Below are 23,435 nucleotides of genomic sequence, written 5' to 3'. Positions count from 1 at the left end.
CACCATACTTACTAGGTATCTGTAGGTATTATCTCACCACGGTTGTCTAATTTTCGTTTTTGCCAGCACTAATATCCCCTGTACAGGAGATTCTTTATTTCTTTTTTCAGTTTATTAAGCTTATCTGGGTACAAGCCCCTGGTGGAACTGGCACCACCATCTGACCATATATCCTTGTATTCACCTCTCATCCTTCTAGTTTCATCTTTGAAGGTGACTGGTGGAACAAGGAAATAGCCGTCTAGTTAATATCATTGGAATTGATACTATGAATGACTATTTGCCCACTGGCAATGCTAGCAGTTAGCGGGAAAATAGTTAAAAACACTTATTAGTCGAGGGTTAATTATGTGGCGGCATTAAAAGTAAATAAATAAAAATCCTATTTCGGTCAGTATTGTTTTAATGAAGGTACTACACCTCCAAATGCATCCACCTGCCATCCAGCACCTGTGAGCATATATAATTTGGCGGACAACTGTAAAATAACCAAGGGAACATGTTGAATGGAATGGGTGGGGGTTTGATTCACTGAAACTGCTATGTTTATAAAAAAAAGGGTTAAACCTAGCTGGACCTGGCACCCAGACCACTTCATTAAGCTGAAGTGGTCTGGTGCCTATAGTGGTCCTTTAAGTCACTACCTACCAACCCTCACCCAAATAATAATAATAATAATAATAATAATAATAATAATAATAAGGGTGGGAGGGCAAAAAGATCTAAAACTTGTACAAAAAAAAAAATATATACTTACCATCAAAGTCTTTTTTTTCTTCTAATTCTTCCTCTAAGTCTTCAGAAGAATTTCCCAAGCTTTGCAGTATGAAAACTAGTGCTCTGATTCGAATACAGCTAATAAGAGTGTTCTGGCAACCAAAGCTCACTTCTCTCAAAACTTGGGTGTCAGAGCTCTCTGATTGGTTGCTTTACTAGTCAACCAATCAGCGTGCTCTTTTCATATTGCAATAAAAATAGAAATCCAGCGCACTCACTTATCAACTAAAAAGCTACTTTGATACTGACAGATTTGACTAGTTTTATTAAAAACACCTAATCTAGGCAAAAAATAATGGGGGTTTAGTTACACTATATGATCATACATTGCATAAGCCTGCCACAAACGTCAATGTACCCCATCTTTGGCAGGTCCTACTCTCACTGCCAACTGTCTACTAAATGAGCTGCTCACTTGGGGAAATCCTTCCATCTCGAGTTCTCTGCAGTACAAGGCTTAAATAAGGGCAGGCTTATGCAATGTATGATCATATAGAGTAACTAAACCCCCATTATTTTTTGCCTAGATTAGGTGTTTTTAATAAAACTAGTCAAATCTGTCAGCATCAAAGTAGCTGTTTAGTTGATAAGTGAGTGCGCTGGATTTCTATTTTTACTGTACTTATTGGCCCCCAGCAGCACCCCATTTAAGCATGTTTAGGTGAGTGCAGCCAGCCCCTTCTTTTCATATTGCAAAACATGTTTTGTTTTTTTCACAATTACCTATTGGCTATTTTAATATGGTGGCTGGCTAGGAAGCACTGGCTAGCTAGAAAGTACTAGCCAGCCATCACATAATTAACCCTGACACTGCTGTCTGTTGGCTGCTTGTGCTGCTATCACATTGATTTTCAACATTCAGCCTGGATTTCAGTCATCCGATGGGGTTTGGCTTGGTGGAAATCCAGACCAAATCTACGCCTGTTCCATTAACAATGTCCAAATTTTGCAGTCTGAATGGCCCTGTTTTTCCTATTCGGTTCAGGGCCACTTGGCCTTTAGTCAATAACCCTGCATATGTTGTGCTTATATGGATTGCAATAATGCCCTGGAAACATGGCTGCATTTTATTTTTATTTTTTTATATAAATAATCATAGTTCATATATATATATATATATATATATATATATATATATATATATATATGTATATATATATATATGTATGTATATATATATATATATATATATATATATATATATATATATATATATATATATATATATATATATATATATATATTTATATATATATATATATATATGCACATATAGATTATACAGATTATCATTTTTATAATCCTGTGTTTTTGTGTGCTTCTTCTTTTTTCTTCCAGTTGTGAAAGTTAAGTATGGGAATGCAGATGGAGAGTTCTGTAAATTTCCATTTCTTTTCAATGGCAAAGAATATAACAGCTGCACAGATGCTGGACGCAGTGATGGTTTTCTTTGGTGTTCCACTACTTACAATTTTGAATCAGATGGGAAATATGGTTTCTGTCCCCATGAATGTAAGACATTTATCTTTTTTGATACCTTGTTGGAGTACATGCATTGCTTTGTTAGTGGCCATTATCTCTAGAATTTTGTGACAGATTTATTAGGTCTAGCACACTGATGATAGTTCTATTCAAAAGCCAGTGAAAATGCCAGTTTCATACATTCTTTGCAAGTGTACAGCAATTGACTTTTCTCAAGATTGAAACTGTGTACACTACATATGCCTGCCTCACAGACCCCAGATTCGCTTTTCACACAAATAGGTACTTCCTTCTTGTGGTTGTCTCATTATTACTTACCTCATTAACATAAACTGCCCCATAGAATGTGAGCTCGTTTGAGCAGGGCCCTCAATACCCACTCCACTGTTTCTGTGTGTCTTGTTGAAAATATTAGTCTGTTAGTCCACTTATTGTTCAGTGCTGCAGGATTTGTTGATGCTTTATAAAAATTACTAATAATAATATTAATAATGATAATATCAGAATTACACACCCGCTTTGTCGTAGGCCTAAAATGTATGTACACATGCACATCAAGCCTTCCATCTGTACCAATTTAGGCCATAACATTGTTGAATAAGGGATCCAGTCCTGTGCTATTTTTTCATCTGAATTCTGCAAATTGTCAAGAAGTAAATCTGATTTATGTATTGACTACTTACAATTATTGATAAACAGGTATAACTTAGGGGACATTGATCACAATCAATTTCTGAAAAAATGTATTCATCACAGAGTTACATAGTTACATAGTTACATAGCTGAAAAGAGACTTGCGTCCATTAAGTTCAGCCTTTCTCACATATGCTTTTGCTGTTGATCCAAAAGAAGGCAAAAAAACCCAGTCTGAAGCGCTTCCAATTTTGCAACAAACTAGGAAAAAAATCCTTCTTGACCCCAAAATAGCAGTCAGATGTCTCCTTGGATCAAGCAGTTATTACCCCACTAATTAGAAATTATATCCCTGTATGTTATGTTTTTGCAAGTATTTATCCAATTGCAGTTTAAGCATCTGTATAGACTCTGACAAAACCACCTCTTCAGGCAAAGAATTCCATATCATTATTGCTCTTACTGTAAAAAAACCTTTTCTTTGCCTTAGATGAAATCTCCTTTCTTCAAGCCTAAATGTGTGACCTCATGTCCTATGTATAGCCCTGTTTATTAATAGATTTCCAGATAATGGTTGTACTGGCCCCGAATATATTTGTATAATGTTATCATATCCCCTCTCAGGCGCCGTTTTTCCAAACTGAAGAGATTCAAATTTTTTAACCTTTCTTCATAAACTAAAATGCTCCATTCCTTTTATCAATTTTGTAGCTCGTCTCTGCATACATAGTTACATACATAGTTAGATAGCTGAAAAGAGACTTGCGTCCATCAAGTTCAGCCTTCCTCACACCTGTTTTTTGCTGTTGATCCAAAAGAGAAAAAAAAAACAAAAAACCCAGTTTGAAGCACAATTTTGCAACAAGGTAGGACAAAAAAATCCTTATTGACCCCAGAATGGCAGTCAGATTTATCCTTGAATCAAGCAGTTATTACCCTACATTGAAAGATTATATCCTTGAATATTCTGTCTTTGCAAGTATGCATCTAGTAGCTGTTTGAACATCTGTATGGACTCTGATAAAACCACTTCTTCAGGCAGAGAATTCCACATCCTGATTGTTCTTACAGTAAAAAAACCTTTCCTTTGCCTTAGACGAAATCTTCTTTCTTCCAGTCTAAACGCATGGCCTCGTGTCCTATGTAAAGTCCGGTTTGTGAATAGATTTCCACACAATGGTTTGTATTGGCCCCGAATATATTTGTATAATGTTATCATATCCCCTCTCAGGCGACGTTTTTCTAAACTAAATAGGTTTAAATTTGTTAACCTTTCTTCATAGCTGATATGTTCCATTCCTTTTATTAATTTTGTAGCCCGCCTCTGCACTTTTTCTAGTGCCATGATATCCTTCTTTAGAACAGGTGCCCAAAATTGCACAGCATATTCAATATGTGGTCTTACCAGTGATTTATAGAGAGGCAAAATGATATTCTCGTCCCGAGAATGAATGCCCCTATTTATACATGACAAAACCTTACTGGCCTTAGCAACGGCAGATTTACATTGCATATTGCTACCTAATTTGCTGTTTATAACAATTCCCAAATCCTTCTCGTGTGTGGTTATCCCTAGTTCACTACCATTTAGGGTGTAAATTTCTTGTGCATTCTTAACCCCGAAGTGCATAACTTTGCATTTTTCCACGTTAAATTTCATCTGCCATTTTAGTGCCCAGTCCCCCAATCTATCCAAAACCCTCTGCAGCAAGGCAATATCCTTCTCACATTGTATTATTTTACAAAGTTTTGTGTCATCTGCAAACACTGAAACATGACTTTCAATGCTGTCTTCAAGATCATTTATAAATATATTAAATAGAATCAGTCCCAAAACAGAACTCTGAGGGACACCACTTACTACTTTTGTCCAGCTTGAAAATTTACCATTTATGACAACTCGTTGTATTCTATCCTTAAGCCAATGTTCTACCCAAGAACAAGAATATTCATCTAGACCAGTGATGGCGAACCTAAGGCACGCGTGCCACAGGTGGCACGCCGGGCCCTTTCTGTGGGCACGCGGCCATAGGTTCGCCATTAATGCAGAGTAGGCACCTGCCTGCCCGAAACGGCAGGCACCTACTCTGCTTCCGGTTCGGGAGGCAGGGGAGGGATCTTTGAAGCAGCTCCCCTGTCCTCCCGCGAGCAATCAGTGTGGAGCGTTGCCGCACGTTACCATGGCAACGCTCCACACAGCATCGCACGGGAGGACAGGGAAGCTGCTTCAAAGATCCCTCCCCTGCCTCCCGAACCGGAAGCAGTACTTGCCACCACTGGACCACCAAGGATGACTGTGTCCCCCCCTCCTTCATTAAAGGTAAGAAGGGGGGGAGAAGATAATGATTTACCATACTTTTTTTTTTTTTTTAAACGCTTACCCCCCCATCCCCACACACACAGCACCCCTACCCCCTAGCAGTACCCCTACCCCCCACACACAGCACCCCTACCCCGCAGCAGTACCCTTACCCCCCCACACACAGCACCCCTACCCCCCAGCAGTACCCCTACCCTCCCACACACAGCACCCCTACACCCCAGCAGTACCCCTACCCTCCCCACACACAGCACCCCTACCCCCCAGCAGTACCCCTACCCCCCACACACAGCACCCCTACCCCCCAGCAGTACCCCTACCCCCCACAAACAGCACCCCTACCCCCCAGCAGTAACCTACCCCCCACACACAGCACCCCTACACCCCAGCAGTACCCCTACCCCCCCACACACAGCACCCCTTCCCCCCAGCAGTACCCCTACCCCCCACACACAGCACCCCTACCCCCCACACAGCACACCTACCCCCCAGCAGCACCTGTACCCCCCCACACAGCACCCCTATCCCCCAGCAGTACCCATACCTCCCACACAGCACCCCTTCCCCCCAGCAGTACCCTTACCCCCCCACACAGCACCCCTACCTCCCAGCAGTACCCCTACCCCCCACACAGCACCCCTACCCCCCACACAGCACCCCTACCCACCAGCAGTACCCCTACCCCCACACACAGCACCCCTACCCCCCAGCAATACCCCTACCCCCACACAGCACCCCAACCCCCAGCAGTACCCCTACCCCCCACACAGCACTTGTACCGCCCCCCACACACAGTACCCCTACCCCCCACACACACAGCACCCCTACCCCCACACACAGCACCCCTTCCCCCGAGCAGTACCCCTACCCCCCACACACAGCACCCCTACCCCCCACACAGCACGCCTACCCCCCAGCAGCACCCCTACCCCCCCACACAGCACCCCTATCCCCCAGCAGTACCCATACCTCCCACACAGCACCCCTTCCCCCCAGCAGTACCCTTACCCCCCACACAGCACCCCTACCTCCCAGCAGTACCCCTACCCCCCACACAGCACCCCTACCCCCCACACAGCACCCCTACCCACCAGCAGTACCCCTACCCCCACACACAGCACCCCTACCCCCCAGCAATACCCCTACCCCCCACACAGCACCCCAACCCCCCAGCAGTACCCCTACCCCCCACACAGCACTTGTACTGCCCCCCACACACAGTACCCCTACCCCACACACACACAGCACCCCTACCCCCACACACACAGTACCCCTACCCCCCACACAGCACCCGTACCCCCACACACACAGTACACCTACCCCCACACACAGCACCCCTACCCCCCCACACACAGTACCCCTACCCCCCACACACAGCACCCCTACCCCCCCACACACACACAGTACCCCTACCCCCCACACAGCACCCCTCCTCTCCCCAGCACCCCTCTCCTCCTCACACCCAGCATCCCTCCCCTCCCCTACACCCCTACCCCCACACACATCACCTCTACCCCCAAACAGCACCCCTACCCCCCCACACAGCACCCCCCAACACAGCACCCCTAACCCCCCAAACACTGTACCCCTACCCCCCACACACAGCACCCTTACCCCCGCCCAGCACCCCTACCCCCCCACAGCACAGCACCTCTCTCACACACACAGCACCCCTCATACACACACATACACACACACACATACAGCACCCCTCATACACACACACACACATACAGCACCCCTCACACACACATACAGCACCCCTCACACACACAACACCCCTCACACACAGACACCACCCCTCACACACACAGTACCCCTACCCCCACACACAGCAGCCCTACCCCACACATAGCACCCCCACAACATGCCCAGAACCCCCACCCCCCACACAGAACCCTACCTCCCCACACAGCACATCACCCCTCATACACGCACACACACACACACACAGCACCCCTCATACACACACAGCACCCCTCATACACAAACACACATACAGCACTCCTCACACACACACCACCCCTCACACACACCACCCCTCACACACACACACACACACAGCACCCCTCATACACTTACACAGCACTCCTCATACACACACACACACAGCACCCCACACACTCATCACACACACACACCCCTCACACACAGCACCCCTCACACACACACACAACACCCCACACACAGCAACCCTCACACACACACACACACACACACACAGCAACCCTCACACACAGCACCTCACACAAACACATACACTACACCCCTCAATGCAGTATGTGTGTATTCAGCAGTCTGTGTGTGTGCGTGTATTCAGTAGTCTGTGTGTGCGTGTACTCAGCAGTCTCTGTGTGTGTACTCAGCAGTCTGTGTGTGTGTACTCAGCAGTCTGTGTGTGTGTACTCAGCAGTCTGTCTGTATGTGTATTCATCAGTCTCTATATTCAGCAGTCTTGTGTGTGTGTGTGTGTATTCAGCAGACTGTGTGTATGTATTCAGCAGTCTGTGTGTGTATGTATTGCATTTTTTGGAGATGCTAATAAATATAAGCTTAATTTTATCTATTTATATAATTATTTAAAATTTGTATCACTGAACTCTCTGTTGTTGTGTTCTTTTAAAACAAAAGTTGTTAATTAGTTTGGACAACAGTACGAGTTGTTTTTTCTAAACTTAAACCTCAATACTCAGGTTTAATTGCCGTGTTGGCACTTTAAGGAAAAAAAATTGGCATGTATTGCGGTTTGGGCACTCGGGCTCAAAAAGGTTTGCCATCACTGATCTAGACCAATTTCTTTTAGTTTGAAGACTTACCTATTGTGAGGAACCGTATGAAATGCCTTGGCAAAATCCAAGTAGATCACATCCACTGTTGCAGTGGATCTATATTTCTACTTACTTCTTCGTAGAATGCAATTAGGTTAGTTGATCTATATTTCTACTTACTTCTTCGTAGAATGCAATTAGGTTAGTTTGACATGACCTATGTTTCATAATACCATGCTGATTATTGCTAATAACACAGTTCTTCCCAATGAATTCCTTAATATTATCCCTTAATAAGGTATTTACTAAAGTGAGAATTCAAGGTGGATTCAAAGTGAATTTCAAATTTGATATCAAAATAGTCAAACTAGAAACATTTAGTAAGCCAGCTTTGTTTTCCATTCAGCTGATCTTAAATGTAAAATTAATAGGGCACATCCTGCAGCTCATAAAAAATAAATAAAACATTGTCAGATGCTGAAGACCAGTCAAGTCATAACAATGTACAATTTCGTTGTATCCCAGAAAATGTTCAGTCGGCAGACTTGCCAGCTTACTTGTTTACTCTGTTTAAGGCTATATTACCTGCTAAAGGTGAATCAGAGTGGTTTTGGATAGGGCTCGCTGGCTCCCTAAATCAAGGAATCTAGCTACGGACATGGTGGAGCGCTTCTAGTACTATTGTAGTAGCAACACAGTTTCTACTTGCCCTTTCAAATCTGTACTGCTCAGAATATTACTTCTGTTTACTTAAAATTATTATATGCAGGGCATCAAAGCTGGCATTTAATGGCAAAGCTTAAAGAAAGGTAGCTTCAGTCAAAATTATCCTATGGAATGGCCAATAATGTAACAGAAATTACTAATTGACTAAAATTAAAGCCCTTCACCCCCTTCCTAAACAAAATGCATCTGGCTCTAATGGGTTTTCTAATAGCTACCGTATATACTCGTGTATAAGTCGATCTCGTGTATAAGTTGTAACGGATCACCTGGCACCCCGACTGGGTACCTCCGTTAAAGGATGCTCCTAGCGTTTCCTGAGGACTCCAAGCACTCTGGCAGACACCACAATCAACGAACCGAAGAAACATATCAATCCTCTCAAGCATATGAATGCTGTAGACAGTTGAATAGGAAACCATATGAATAGGTTTACACTCCTAGCAGTCAAACTGGAACAGCATACAATAAATACTCCCCCAAGAATGAGACGACACTTCACTTTGAGGGTTAAAACAGAAATTACAGATTTTTTCACACACTGTCTTATAAAGGATTCTCCCATGCAAGGGAGGGATTTACAATACACCAATCACACAATGGTTACATCCCACAGATTCCCTCCCCTTAGCCTGAGAGGTAATCCAATTATACATACAGTTTAAAACATACTTTTTACCCAACTTTCATAACTCTAAAACCATACATCACATTCACATAAAAATTGCACATTCACAATCAATCCATTCAGGGGAACAACATATTAAAAAATGGCATGAATCAGACCAGGGGTTCAAAAGTTAGTAAAGTATCTTTTAAAACCCCCTGCCAGCATGGCCCAGACCGGTTTCAGAGTCTTCTATCCTGGAGATAATTGAGAAGTAATTCAATTATCTCCCAGGACAGAGACAAGACTCCATTATGCACATGGTGAGCACAAAGCATTAAAATACTCTAAAATACACAAAGTCACATTTTATACATAAAACACAGACATGTCACATATCCCCAGATAGCTCAGATCTGAGCGCACAAAACTACCAAATAGCGCTCAGATCCTATTCACACAGTTCAATTGCCATTTAGCCGAAGTCTTTAACTACACGAATGGACTCCATGGCATAGCTATCTGGGTTAACACATTTACATAAAGTCGGGTCCATAGTCCAAAGGCAAGAGGCGGGCAAGCAGCCCCCTCCAAGGACACGTGGCGAGGTTGGTTTCGCCACATTTCTCCCCTTTACCATCTAGACTAACACGGTATCTGACCTCCTGCCGGTCAGTGCCCTGGTTAGTCCAGCAACCCACCCATGAAGCACAAACAGCAGTACAGCCCACCCACACTAAATAGTTACTGCACCTGAATGAAGGAGAAACTTGTTCAGGTGCCTCACCACTGCTGTGTGGGGGATTGGTAGGCTGCCTTGGTGGGTTGCTGAGTGGACAGAGACTAGGGGTACTCTGCCCTGGTGCCAGCACTACCCCGTAAGTAGCCTGGTTGGAGCCTGATTGTGGGAGGGGGAGACCGACTGACTCCCCTCTGGATACACGGCTCTGTGGCTGGGGGACAGGACTGACCATCCCTACCCCTTGTGCTGCAAGTGCAGAGACTACGGTCCCATCTGCACAGTTGTGGGGTTTAACATCTCCCCTTGGTGGGTTAGGTTGCCGCTGGGGGAGGAGGTAACAAACTCCTCTCCCTTACACACTTCCAGCCGCTGGGGAGCAGGGCTGACCATCTGTACTCCCTGTAGCTTGGGCGCAGAGACCACGGTCCCATCTGTGCTGGTGTGGGGCTTACTGTCTCCCCTTGGTGGGCTACGCTGCTGCTGGGGAGGGGGGACGCGACTCTCCCCTCCCGGTAAAAATATTCTGCCGCTGGGGAGCAGGGCTGACCCTCCGTACTCCCTGTAGCTTGGGCGCAGAGACCACGGTCCCATCTGCACTGGTGAGGGGCTTAGTGTCTCCCCTTTGTGGGCTAGGCTGCCACTGGGGAGGGGGAACGAGACTCTCCCCTCCCGGTAAAATATTCTGCCGCTGGGGAGCAGGGCTGACCCTCCGTACTCCCTGTAGCTTGGGCACAGATACCACGGTCCCATCTGCGCTGGTGAGGGGCTTAGTGTCTCCCCTTGGTGGCTTATGCTTCTGCTGGTGAGAGGGGCTAACCAGCTCCTCTCCCTGAACTGTAGATTGCCGCTGGGGAGAGGGGGTAACAAGCTCCTCTCCCTGACGCTTTCTCTCTTTCGCCCGCTGGAATTCTCGGCCCAGCCTTGGGTTTCGCTCGGCCATGACCTGGTTCCAGATCACCGGGCGTGTCTCCATGGGTACATCATCCCCATACTGGGCCACTCGCTGCCTTACTTCGGCCAGCCAATTATCTCCAAAACCTTCCATACTTGTCTGCTGGTGAAGAGGGGGACCAACTGTCTCCCCTTTCCATATATTGTCCTGCCGCTGGGGAGCAAGGATGGCACCTTCAGCTCCCTGTAACACACACTGCCGCTGGGGAGGAAGGACGGCACCTTCAGCTCCCTGTAACACATACTGCTGCTGGGAGGAAGGATGGCACCTTCCGCTCCCGGGGTACACACTGCTGCTGGGGAGGAAGGACGACACCTTCAGCTCCCTGGGATACACACTGCCGCTGGGGAGGAAGGACGGCACCTTCAGCTCCCTGGGGTACACACCGCCGCTGGGGAGGAAGGACGACCCCTTCAACTCCCTGTAACACACACTGCCGCTGGGGAGCAAGGACGGCACCTTCAGCTCCCTGTAACACACACTGCCGCTGGGCAGAGAGACCAATTGGCCACAGCCCCAATCTCCGCAATCGGCACTCGCATTCCCATGCCGCTCGATTCTCCGCATCCAACTTGCGCACGGTTGCCATAAGCGCCTCTGTTGAAGGATTCGGACCATATCTGGTTAACCGTCTCATGACTTCGTCCCTGTACGCGTCGCCCTCAAAGCGATAGGCCATGTGACCAGGGGCGCTGTACGAATACTAGTGTTGCCCTCAAATTGTAACTCCAAACGAACTGTGTCTTTGAGCTGCTTTACCTCGCACTAGGACGCCATCCCACCGCTTGCCACCAATGTAACGGATCACCTGGCACCCCGACTGGGTACCTCCGTTAAAGGATGCTCCTAGCGTTTCCTGAGGACTCCAAGCACTCTGGCACACACCACAATCACCAAACCGAAGAAGCATATAAATCCTCTCAAGCATATGAATGCTGTAGACAGTTGAATAGGAAACCATACGAATAGGTTTACACTCCTAGCAGTCAAACTGGAACAGCATACAATAAATACTCCCCCAAGAATGAGACGACACTTCACTTCACTGAGGGTTAAAACTGAAATTACTGATTTTTTCACACACTGTCTTATAAAGGATTCTCCCATGCAAGGGAGGGATTTACAATACACCAATCACACAATGGTTACATCCCACAGATTCCCTCCCCTTAGCCTGAGAGGTAATCCAATTATACATACAGTTTAAAACATACTTTTTACCCAACTTTCATAACTCTAAAACCATACATCACATTCACATAAAAATTACATATTCACAATCAATCCATTCAGGGGAACAACATATTAAACAATGGCATGAATCAGACCAGGGGTTCAAAAGTTAGTAAAATATCTTTTAAAACCCCCTGCCAGCATGGCTTTCCGTCCCAGACCGGTATCAGAGTCTTCTATCCTGGAGATAATTGAGAAGTAATTCAATTATCTCCCAGGACAGAGACAAGACTCCATTATGCACATGGTGAGCACAAAGCATTAAAATACTCTAAAATACACAAAGTCACATTTTATACATAAAACACAGACATGTCACATATCCCCAGATAGCTCAGATCTGAGCGCACAAAACTACCAAATAGCGCTCAGATCCTATTCACACAGTTCAATTGCCATGGAGCCGAAGTCTTTAACTACACGAATGGACTCCATGGCATAGCTATCTGGGTTAACACATTTACATAAAGTCGGGTCCATAGTCCAAAGGCAAGAGGCGGGCAAGCAGCCCCCTCCAAGGACACGTGGCGAGGTTGGTTTCGCCACATTTCTCCCCTTTACCATCTAGACTAACAGGGTATCTGACCTCCTGCCGGTCAGTGCCCTGGTTAGTCCAGCAACCCACCCATGAAGCACAAACAGCAGTACAGCCCACCCACACTAAATAGTTACTGCACCTGAATGAAGGAGAAACTTGTTCAGGTGCCTCACCACTGCTGTGTGGGGGATTGGTAGGCTGCCTTGGTGGGTTGCTGAGTGGACAGAGACTAGGGGTACTCTGCCCTGGTGCCAGCACTACCCCGTAAGTAGCCTGGTTGGAGCCTGATTGTGGGAGGGGGAGACCGACTGACTCCCCTCTGGATACACGGCTCTGTGGCTGGGGGACAGGACTGACCATCCCTACCCCTTGTGCTGCAAGTGCAGAGACTACGGTCCCATCTGCACAGTTGTGGGGTTTAACATCTCCCCTTGGTGGGTTAGGTTGCCGCTGGGGGAGGAGGTAACAAACTCCTCTCCCTTACACACTTCCAGCCGCTGGGGAGCAGGGCTGACCATCTGTACTCCCTGTAGCTTGGGCGCAGAGACCACGGTCCCATCTGTGCTGGTGTGGGGCTTACTGTCTCCCCTTGGTGGGCTACGCTGCTGCTGGGGAGGGGGGACGCGACTCTCCCCTCCCGGTAAAAATATTCTGCCGCTGGGGAGCAGGGCTGACCCTCCGTACTCCCTGTAGCTTGGGCGCAGAGACCACGGTCCCATCTGCACTGGTGAGGGGCTTAGTGTCTCCCCTTTGTGGGCTAGGCTGCCGCTGGGGAGGGGGAACGAGACTCTCCCCTCCCGGTAAAATATTCTGCCGCTGGGGAGCAGGGCTGACCCTCCGTACTCCCTGTAGCTTGGGCACAGATACCACGGTCCCATCTGCGCTGGTGAGGGGCTTAGTGTCTCCCCTTGGTGGCTTATGCTTCTGCTGGTGAGAGGGGCTAACCAGCTCCTCTCCCTGAACTGTAGATTGCCGCTGGGGAGAGGGGGTAACAAGCTCCTCTCCCTGACGCTTTCTCTCTTTCGCCCGCTGGAATTCTCGGCCCAGCCTTGGGTTTCGCTCGGCCATGACCTGGTTCCAGATCACCGGGCGTGTCTCCATGGGTACATCATCCCCATACTGGGCCACTCGCTGCCTTACTTCGGCCAGCCAATTATCTCCAAAACCTTCCATACTTGTCTGCTGGTGAAGAGGGGGACCAACTGTCTCCCCTTTCCATATATTGTCCTGCCGCTGGGGAGCAAGGATGGCACCTTCAGCTCCCTGTAACACACACTGCCGCTGGGGAGGAAGGACGGCACCTTCAGCTCCCTGTAACACATACTGCTGCTGGGAGGAAGGATGGCACCTTCCGCTCCCGGGGTACACACTGCTGCTGGGGAGGAAGGACGACACCTTCAGCTCCCTGGGATACACACTGCCGCTGGGGAGGAAGGACGGCACCTTCAGCTCCCTGGGGTACACACCGCCGCTGGGGAGGAAGGACGACCCCTTCAACTCCCTGTAACACACACTGCCGCTGGGGAGCAAGGACGGCACCTTCAGCTCCCTGTAACACACACTGCCGCTGGGCAGAGAGACCAATTGGCCACAGCCCCAATCTCCGCAATCGGCACTCGCATTCCCATGCCGCTCGATTCTCCGCATCCAACTTGCGCACGGTTGCCATAAGCGCCTCTGTTGAAGGATTCGGACCATATCTGGTTAACCGTCTCATGACTTCGTCCCTGTACGCGTCGCCCTCAAAGCGATAGGCCATGTGACCAGGGGCGCTGTACGAATACTAGTGTTGCCCTCAAATTGTAACTCCAAACGAACTGTGTCTTTGAGCTGCTTTACCTCGCACTAGGACGCCATCCCACCGCTTGCCACCAATGTAACGGATCACCTGGCACCCCGACTGGGTACCTCCGTTAAAGGATGCTCCTAGCGTTTCCTGAGGACTCCAAGCACTCTGGCACACACCACAATCACCAAACCGAAGAAGCATATAAATCCTCTCAAGCATATGAATGCTGTAGACAGTTGAATAGGAAACCATACGAATAGGTTTACACTCCTAGCAGTCAAACTGGAACAGCATACAATAAATACTCCCCCAAGAATGAGACGACACTTCACTTCACTGAGGGTTAAAACTGAAATTACAGATTTTTTCACACACTGTCTTATAAAGGATTCTCCCATGCAAGGGAGGGATTTACAATACACCAATCACACAATGGTTACATCCCACAGATTCCCTCCCCTTAGCCTGAGAGGTAATCCAATTATACATACAGTTTAAAACATACTTTTTACCCAACTTTCATAACTCTAAAACCATACATCACATTCACATAAAAATTACATATTCACAATCAATCCATTCAGGGGAACAACATATTAAACAATGGCATGAATCAGACCAGGGGTTCAAAAGTTAGTAAAATATCTTTTAAAACCCCCTGCCAGCATGGCTTTCCGTCCCAGACCGGTATCAGAGTCTTCTATCCTGGAGATAATTGAGAAGTAATTCAATTATCTCCCAGGACAGAGACAAGACTCCATTATGCACATGGTGAGCACAAAGCATTAAAATACTCTAAAATACACAAAGTCACATTTTATACATAAAACACAGACATGTCACATATCCCCAGATAGCTCAGATCTGAGCGCACAAAACTACCAAATAGCGCTCAGATCCTATTCACACAGTTCAATTGCCATGGAGCCGAAGTCTTTAACTACACGAATGGACTCCATGGCATAGCTATCTGGGTTAACACATTTACATAAAGTCGGGTCCATAGTCCAAAGGCAAGAGGCGGGCAAGCAGCCCCCTCCAAGGACACGTGGCGAGGTTGGTTTCGCCACATTTCTCCCCTTTACCATCTAGACTAACAGGGTATCTGACCTCCTGCCGGTCAGTGCCCTGGTTAGTCCAGCAACCCACCCATGAAGCACAAACAGCAGTACAGCCCACCCACACTAAATAGTTACTGCACCTGAATGAAGGAGAAACTTGTTCAGGTGCCTCACCACTGCTGTGTGGGGGATTGGTAGGCTGCCTTGGTGGGTTGCTGAGTGGACAGAGACTAGGGGTACTCTGCCCTGGTGCCAGCACTACCCCGTAAGTAGCCTGGTTGGAGCCTGATTGTGGGAGGGGGAGACCGACTGACTCCCCTCTGGATACACGGCTCTGTGGCTGGGGGACAGGACTGACCATCCCTACCCCTTGTGCTGCAAGTGCAGAGACTACGGTCCCATCTGCACAGTTGTGGGGTTTAACATCTCCCCTTGGTGGGTTAGGTTGCCGCTGGGGGAGGAGGTAACAAACTCCTCACCCTTACACACTTCCAGCCGCTGGGGAGCAGGGCTGACCATCTGTACTCCCTGTAGCTTGGGCGCAGAGACCACGGTCCCATCTGTGCTGGTGTGGGGCTTACTGTCTCCCCTTGGTGGGCTACGCTGCTGCTGGGGAGGGGGGACGCGACTCTCCCCTCCCGGTAAAAATATTCTGCCGCTGGGGAGCAGGGCTGACCCTCCGTACTCCCTGTAGCTTGGGCGCAGAGACCACGGTCCCATCTGCACTGGTGAGGGGCTTAGTGTCTCCCCTTTGTGGGCTAGGCTGCCGCTGGGGAGGGGGAACGAGACTCTCCCCTCCCGGTAAAATATTCTGCCGCTGGGGAGCAGGGCTGACCCTCCGTACTCCCTGTAGCTTGGGCACAGATACCACGGTCCCATCTGCGCTGGTGAGGGGCTTAGTGTCTCCCCTTGGTGGCTTATGCTTCTGCTGGTGAGAGGGGCTAACCAGCTCCTCTCCCTGAACTGTAGATTGCCGCTGGGGAGAGGGGGTAACAAGCTCCTCTCCCTGACGCTTTCTCTCTTTCGCCCGCTGGAATTCTCGGCCCAGCCTTGTGTTTCGCTCGGCCATGACCTGGTTCCAGATCACCCGGCGTGTCTCCATGGATACATCATCCCCATACTGGGCCACTCGCTGCCTTACTTCGGCCAGCCAATTATCTCCAAAACCTTCCATACTTGTCTGCTGGTGAAGAGGGGGACCAACTGTCTCCCCTTTCCATATATTGTCCTGCCGCTGGGGAGCAAGGATGGCACCTTCAGCTCCCTGTAACACACACTGCCGCTGGGGAGGAAGGACGGCACCTTCAGCTCCCTGTAACACATACTGCTGCTGGGAGGAAGGATGGCACCTTCCGCTCCCGGGGTACACACTGCTGCTGGGGAGGAAGGACGACACCTTCAGCTCCCTGGGATACACACTGCCGCTGGGGAGGAAGGACGGCACCTTCAGCTCCCTGGGGTACACACCGCCTCTGGGGAGGAAGGACGACCCCTTCAACTCCCTGTAACACACACTGCCGCTGGGGAGCAAGGACGGCACCTTCAGCTCCCTGTAACACACACTGCCGCTGGGCAGAGAGACCAATTGGCCACAGCCCCAATCTCCGCAATCGGCACTCGCATTCCCATGCCGCTCGATTCTCCGCATCCAACTTGCGCACGGTTGCCATAAGCGCCTCTGTTGAAGGATTCGGACCATATCTGGTTAACCGTCTCATGACTTCGTCCCTGTACGCGTCGCCCTCAAAGCGATAGGCCATGTGACCAGGGGCGCTGTACGAATACTAGTGTTGCCCTCAAATTGTAACTCCAAACGAACTGTGTCTTTGAGCTGCTTTACCTCGCACTAGGACGCCATCCCACCGCTTGCCACCAATGTAACGGATCACCTGGCACCCCGACTGGGTACCTCCGTTAAAGGATGCTCCTAGCGTTTCCTGAGGACTCCAAGCACTCTGGCACACACCACAATCACCAAACCGAAGAAGCATATAAATCCTCTCAAGCATATGAATGCTGTAGACAGTTGAATAGGAAACCATACGAATAGGTTTACACTCCTAGCAGTCAAACTGGAACAGCATACAATAAATACTCCCCCAAGAATGAGACGACACTTCACTTCACTGAGGGTTAAAACTGAAATTACAGATTTTTTCACACACTGTCTTATAAAGGATTCTCCCATGCAAGGGAGGGATTTACAATACACCAATCACACAATGGTTACATCCCACAGATTCCCTCCCCTTAGCCTGAGAGGTAATCCAATTATACATACAGTTTAAAACATACTTTTTACCCAACTTTCATAACTCTAAAACCATACATCACATTCACATAAAAATTACATATTCACAATCAATCCATTCAGGGGAACAACATATTAAACAATGGCATGAATCAGACCAGGGGTTCAAAAGTTAGTAAAATATCTTTTAAAACCCCCTGCCAGCATGGCTTTCCGTCCCAGACCGGTATCAGAGTCTTCTATCCTGGAGATAATTGAGAAGTAATTCAATTATCTCCCAGGACAGAGACAAGACTCCATTATGCACATGGTGAGCACAAAGCATTAAAATACTCTAAAATACACAAAGTCACATTTTATACATAAAACACAGACATGTCACATATCCCCAGATAGCTGAGATCTGAGCGCACAAAACTACCAAATAGCACTCAAATCCTATTCACACAGTTCAATTGCCATGGAGCCGAAGTCTTTAACTACACAAATGGGCTAAATGGCACAGCTATCTGGGTTAACACATTTACATAAAGTCGGGTCCATAGTCCAAAGGCAAGAGGCGGGCAAGCAGCCCCCTCCAAGGACACGTGGCAAGGTCGGTTTCGCCACATAAGTCGAGTGCAGTTTTGTGACCAACAATTGTGAAATATGCTTTGCCTCGTGGATAAGTCGAGGGTAAAACTTGGGGCTATGAAATTCTGTGATTTTTATAATTATATACACACACACACTCATACAAACACACACTGCATTATATACACACACACACTCATACAAACACACACTTTGCATTATACACACACACTCATACAATCTACATTATACACACACACTCATATAAACACACACTCTGCATTATATACACACAGGGGCGGACTGAGAACCCTCAGGGCCCCCGGGCAAAATAAATCAAGGGCCCCCTTACAGGCCCCACCCATACTCTGCAGCAAGCGCCACCCATGTCCCGCCTCCATGCACCGCCTCCAGCCACACCCTACACAATCTTTAGACACAAGGAACAAAAGTGCAATAATCCCTTCAAGGCCCCAGTAGAGACTACAATTGAGGGCTAATGGGCCATGGAGGGGGGTCTTTCTAGCAGAGGCTATCTCAGTGTCCTTTAGAGAGTGTGTTAGAAAGAATCCCCTCCAGGCCCTATTAGAGACTACAATGGAGTCTAATAGTCTTGGAAGGGGGTCTTTCTAACAGAGGCCATCTCAGTGTCCCTGCTGGAAACAGTCGCCTCCAGGCCCCAGTAGAGACTACAATTTAGGGCTAATGGGCCATGGAGGGGGGAGCATTCTAGCAGAGGCTATCTCAGTGTCCTTTAGAGAGTGTGTTAGAAAGAATTTCCTCCAGGTCCCATTAGAGACTACAATGGAGTCTAATGGGGCCTGGAGGGGGGTCTCTCCAACACTCTGGTTCCTATTCACAATATAGCAACACAACATAGCTGATTCCTAGGCTGGCTGGCTGTCTGTGGGCTTGCTGGAAGGCTGTGGGCTTACTGGCTGCAGCTGGCAGGCTGTGGGCTTGCTGGCAGGCTGTGGGCTTGCTGGCTACGGCCGGCAGGCTGTGGGCTTGCTGGCTGTGGCTGGCAGGCTGTGGGCTTGCTGGAAGGCTGTGGGCTTACTGGCTGCGGCTGGCAGGCTGTGGGCTTGCTGGCAGGCTGTGGGCTTGCTGGCTACTGCCGGCAGGCTGTGGGCTTGCTGGCTGCGGCTGGCAGGCTGTGGGCTTGCTGGAAGGCTGTGGGCTTACTGGCTGCGGCTGGCAGGCTGTGGGCTTGCTGGCAACTGCCGGCAGGCTGTGGGCTTGCTGGCTGCGGCTGGCAGGCTGTGGGCTTGCTGGCTGCGGCTGGCAGGCTGTGGCTTGCTGGCTGTGGCTTGCTGGCTGGCAGGCTGTGGCTTGCTGGCTGCGGTTGGCAGGCTGTGGGTTTGCTGGCTTTAAGCCTAACTGGTGGCCTGTAGGCTGGCTGGCTGGCTGTCTACTGGCCAGCCTGTGGGCTGGCTGGCCTGTGGGATGGCTGGCTTGCTGGCTACTGGGGCACTCGCAGATTATTTAAAGAAATAATCCGTGTACAATAACCACTACTACTCTGTGTAGTCGTTATGGTGCCAGGAGGGGCGGGCCCCCCTCGCAGAGTAAGTAGTCAAACCGTTTAAGAACAGTTTGACAACTTACCTGGGGTCTGCTGGGATATGAGGCTGTAGTAGGGTATAGGAGCAGTGGTGCAATGTGTAAGGGGTGCAGTGTGTGTGAAAGGTTCAGTGTGTGTGAGGGGGTGTAGTGTGTGAATGTGTAGGGTGTGTGGGGCAATGTGTGTACGAGGGGGCTGTGTATGTGTGTGGCAATGTTAGTATGGGGGGCTGTGTGTGTATGGGTGGGCAGTGTATGTGTGTGTGTGTGAGGCAATGTGTGTAAATGTGTATGGTGTGTGTGGGGGCAGTGTGTGTGTATGGGGGGCAGTGTGTGAATGTGTATGGTGTGTGGGGGCAGTGTGTTTATGGGGCTAAAGTTCACTCTCACCACTGCGACCACCAGGAATACCTGGTGGTCACAGTGTTGAGAGTGAACTCTAGCCCGTAGCTCCAGGGCTAGAGTTTACTCTCGCAAGAGACGTAACGTTGCCGTGGTAACCGCGGCAACGATCTGTGCTCGCGCAAGAAGGACCCAGAGGAGCTGCAGGCTGAGCTCCTGGGTCCTCTCTTCCTCCCTCCCCTGCCGGCTGCCCGCACGGTGCCTGCGGACAGGGGAGGGGGCAATTGCCCTCCTCTTACTCCCCCCTCCCCCTCTTCTTACCCCCCTCCCCCTCTTCTTACCCCCTTCTTACTCCCACTCTCTTCTTACCCCCTTCTTACTCCCCCCTCCCCCTCTCCTTACTCCCCCTTCTTACTCTCCCCCTCTTCTTACTCCCCCCTCCCCCTCTTCTTACTCCCACCTCTTCTTACTCCTCCCTCTTCTTACTCCCCCCTCTTCTTACCCCCTCCCGCTCTTCTTACCCCCCTCCCCCCTCTTCTTACTCCCCCTTCCTCTTTTTACTCCCCCCTCCCCTCTTCTTACCCCCTTTACTCCCCCCCTCTCTTCTTACTCTCCCCTCTTCTTACCCCCTCCCCCCTCTTCTTACTCTCCCCTCCCCCTCTTCTTACTCCCCCTTCCTCTTTTACTCCCCCTCCCCCTCTTCTTACCCCCTTCTTACTCCCCCCTCCCTTCTTACTCCCCCTCCTCTCTCTCTTCTTACCCCCCTCCCTCTTCTTACCCCCCTCTCTTCTTACCCCCCTCCCTCCTCTTACCCCCCTCCCTCTCTCTTTTTACCCCCCTCCCTCTCTCTTTTTACCCCCCTCTCTCTTTTTACCCCCCTCCCTCTCTCTTTTAACCTCCCCTCCCTCTCTCTTTTAACCCCCCCTCTCTCTTTGAACCCCCCCTCCCTCTTTTAACCCCCCTCCCTCTCTCTTTTAACCCCCTCCCTCTTTTAAACCCCCCTCCCTCTCTCTTTTAACCCATCTCTTTTAACAACCCCCCTCTCTCTTTTAACCCCCCTCCCTTTAACCCCCCTCCCTCTCTCTTTTAACCCCCCTCTCTCTTTTAACCCCCCTCCCTCCCTCTCTCTTTTAACCCCCCCTCCCTCCCTCTCTCTTTTAACCCCCCTCCCTCTCTCTTTTAACCCCCCCCTCTCTCTTTTAACTCCCCCCCTCCCTCCCTCTCTCTTTTTACCCCCTCCCCGTAGCGTGGCCGAGCTGCTCTGCGTCCGCGGTGCCGGCCGGAGTGATAGGAAGGTGCACACACACTGTGTGTGCACCTTCCTATCACTCCGGCCGGCACCGCGGACGCAGAGCAGCTCGGCCACGCTACGGGGAGGGGAGGTGAGAAGCTGCAGCCGCATGAGCGCTCTTAAGAGAGCGCTCAGGTGGCTGCAGCATTTAAAGGGGCGGCCGGGCTCCCTGATGGCGGGCCCCCCTCCCGGCCGGGCCCTCGGACCATGTCCGAAGTGCCCGACCGGTCAGTCCGCCCCTGTATACACACACACTCAAACACACACTCTGCATTATATATGTACACTCTGTGTGTATATAATGCAAAGTGTGTGTGTTTGTGTGAATGCAGAGTGTGTGTGTGTGTTTGTATGAGTGTGTGTGTATATAATGCAGTGTATATGTTTGTATGAGTGTGTGTGTATATAATGCAGTGTGTGTGTTTGTATGAGTGTGTGTATATAATGCAGAGTGTGTGTTTGTATGAGTTTGTGTGTAGTGTGTGTGAACTTGGTGGGGGGAGGGTATTTTTATTATTGTTAATTTTTAATATTAATATTTAAAATTTTGTATTTTAATATTTTAAAAAACATATTTTAGTATTTTTTATTTTATTATTATTTTTTAATTGTAATATTTTTTTATTGTAATTTTTTTTATTTATTATTATTTCATTTTATTTTTGTCCCCCCTCCCTGCTTGTTAACTGGCGAGGGAAGGGGCTCTCATTCCCTGGTGGTCCAGTGGATGGGCTGTGTAGGAGGGGGGCTGGCAGTGAGCTGTAACTTACCTTTCCTGCAGCTAATCCGTGGCAATGCTCTGACCCCGCGGCTCTCGTGAGACTTACACTGGAGGAGAAGGGAGCTGACCGGACCGGAGGAGAGAGAAGGGAGCTGACAGGAGCTGCAGGAAAGGTACCGTATTTTTCGCTCCATAAGACGCACCTCACCATAAGACGCACCTAGTTTTTAGAGGAAGAAACCCAGAAAAAAAATATTCTGAACAAACTGTCCCATAGTGTTTCTTACTATGGGACAGTTTGTACAGAATATTTTTTTCTCCCCTGTCCCATAGTGTCCCCCCCTCCCATAGTCTTCTCCTCTCTCCCATAGTCTTCACCCACCCCCTCCCCATAGTCTTCACCCACCCCCTCCCCATAGTCTTCACCCACCCCCCTCCCCATAGTCTTCACCCACCCCCTCCCCATAGACTTTATCCCCCCCTCCCCATAGACTTTATCCCCCCCTCCCCATAGACTTCATCCCCTCCCTCCCCATAGACTTCATCCCCCCCCTCCCCATAGACTCCCCCCCCTCCCCATAGACTTCATCCCCCCCTCCCCATAGACTTCATCCCCCCCTCCCCATAGACTTCATCCCCCCCCTCCCCATAGACTTCATCCCCCCCCTCCCCATAGACTTCATCCCCACATAGACTTCATCCCCCCCCCTAGACTTCATCCCCCCCCCCTGACTTCATCCCCCCCCTTACTGTCCCCCTCCCCTTGTCCCATAATTACTTACCTGTCTTGTAGCGTTTCTCGGCAGCACAGGGCGCACCGCGGTAGTGGAACTTGAATTTCATGTTCCGGTTTCCGGCGGGACTGAAAGGAAGTGTGCACACTTCCTTTCAGTCCCGCCGGAAACCGGAACATGAAATTCAAGTTCCACTACCACGGTGCGCCCTGTGCTGCCGGCCAACGCTGCAAGACAGGTAAGTAAAGCTTCATATTCGCTCCATAAGACGCACAGACATTTCCCCTCACTTTTGAGGGGAAAAAAAGTGCGTCTTATGGAGCGAAAAATACGGT

At 49.1% G+C, this 23,435-nt stretch overlaps 1 protein-coding gene across 1 annotated transcript in view; it reads left to right on the top strand.

Annotated features, from left to right (window-relative positions):
- The window catches only part of MMP2 (matrix metallopeptidase 2), a 740,650-nt gene that overhangs the window by 173,187 nt on the left and 544,028 nt on the right, over nt 1-23,435 (top strand). The window contains exon 5 of the mRNA XM_063437965.1: nt 2,116-2,289. Coding sequence (XP_063294035.1) covers nt 2,116-2,289 — 174 coding nt within the window. The remainder of the gene's footprint in view (nt 1-2,115; nt 2,290-23,435) is intronic.

Source organism: Pelobates fuscus, chromosome 12 (genome assembly GCF_036172605.1).
Source record: "Pelobates fuscus isolate aPelFus1 chromosome 12, aPelFus1.pri, whole genome shotgun sequence".
Lineage (NCBI taxonomy): Eukaryota > Metazoa > Chordata > Amphibia > Anura > Pelobatidae > Pelobates > Pelobates fuscus.
The sequence above is the reverse complement of the archived record's forward strand: the minus strand, read 5'-3'. Positions and strand labels throughout refer to the sequence as shown.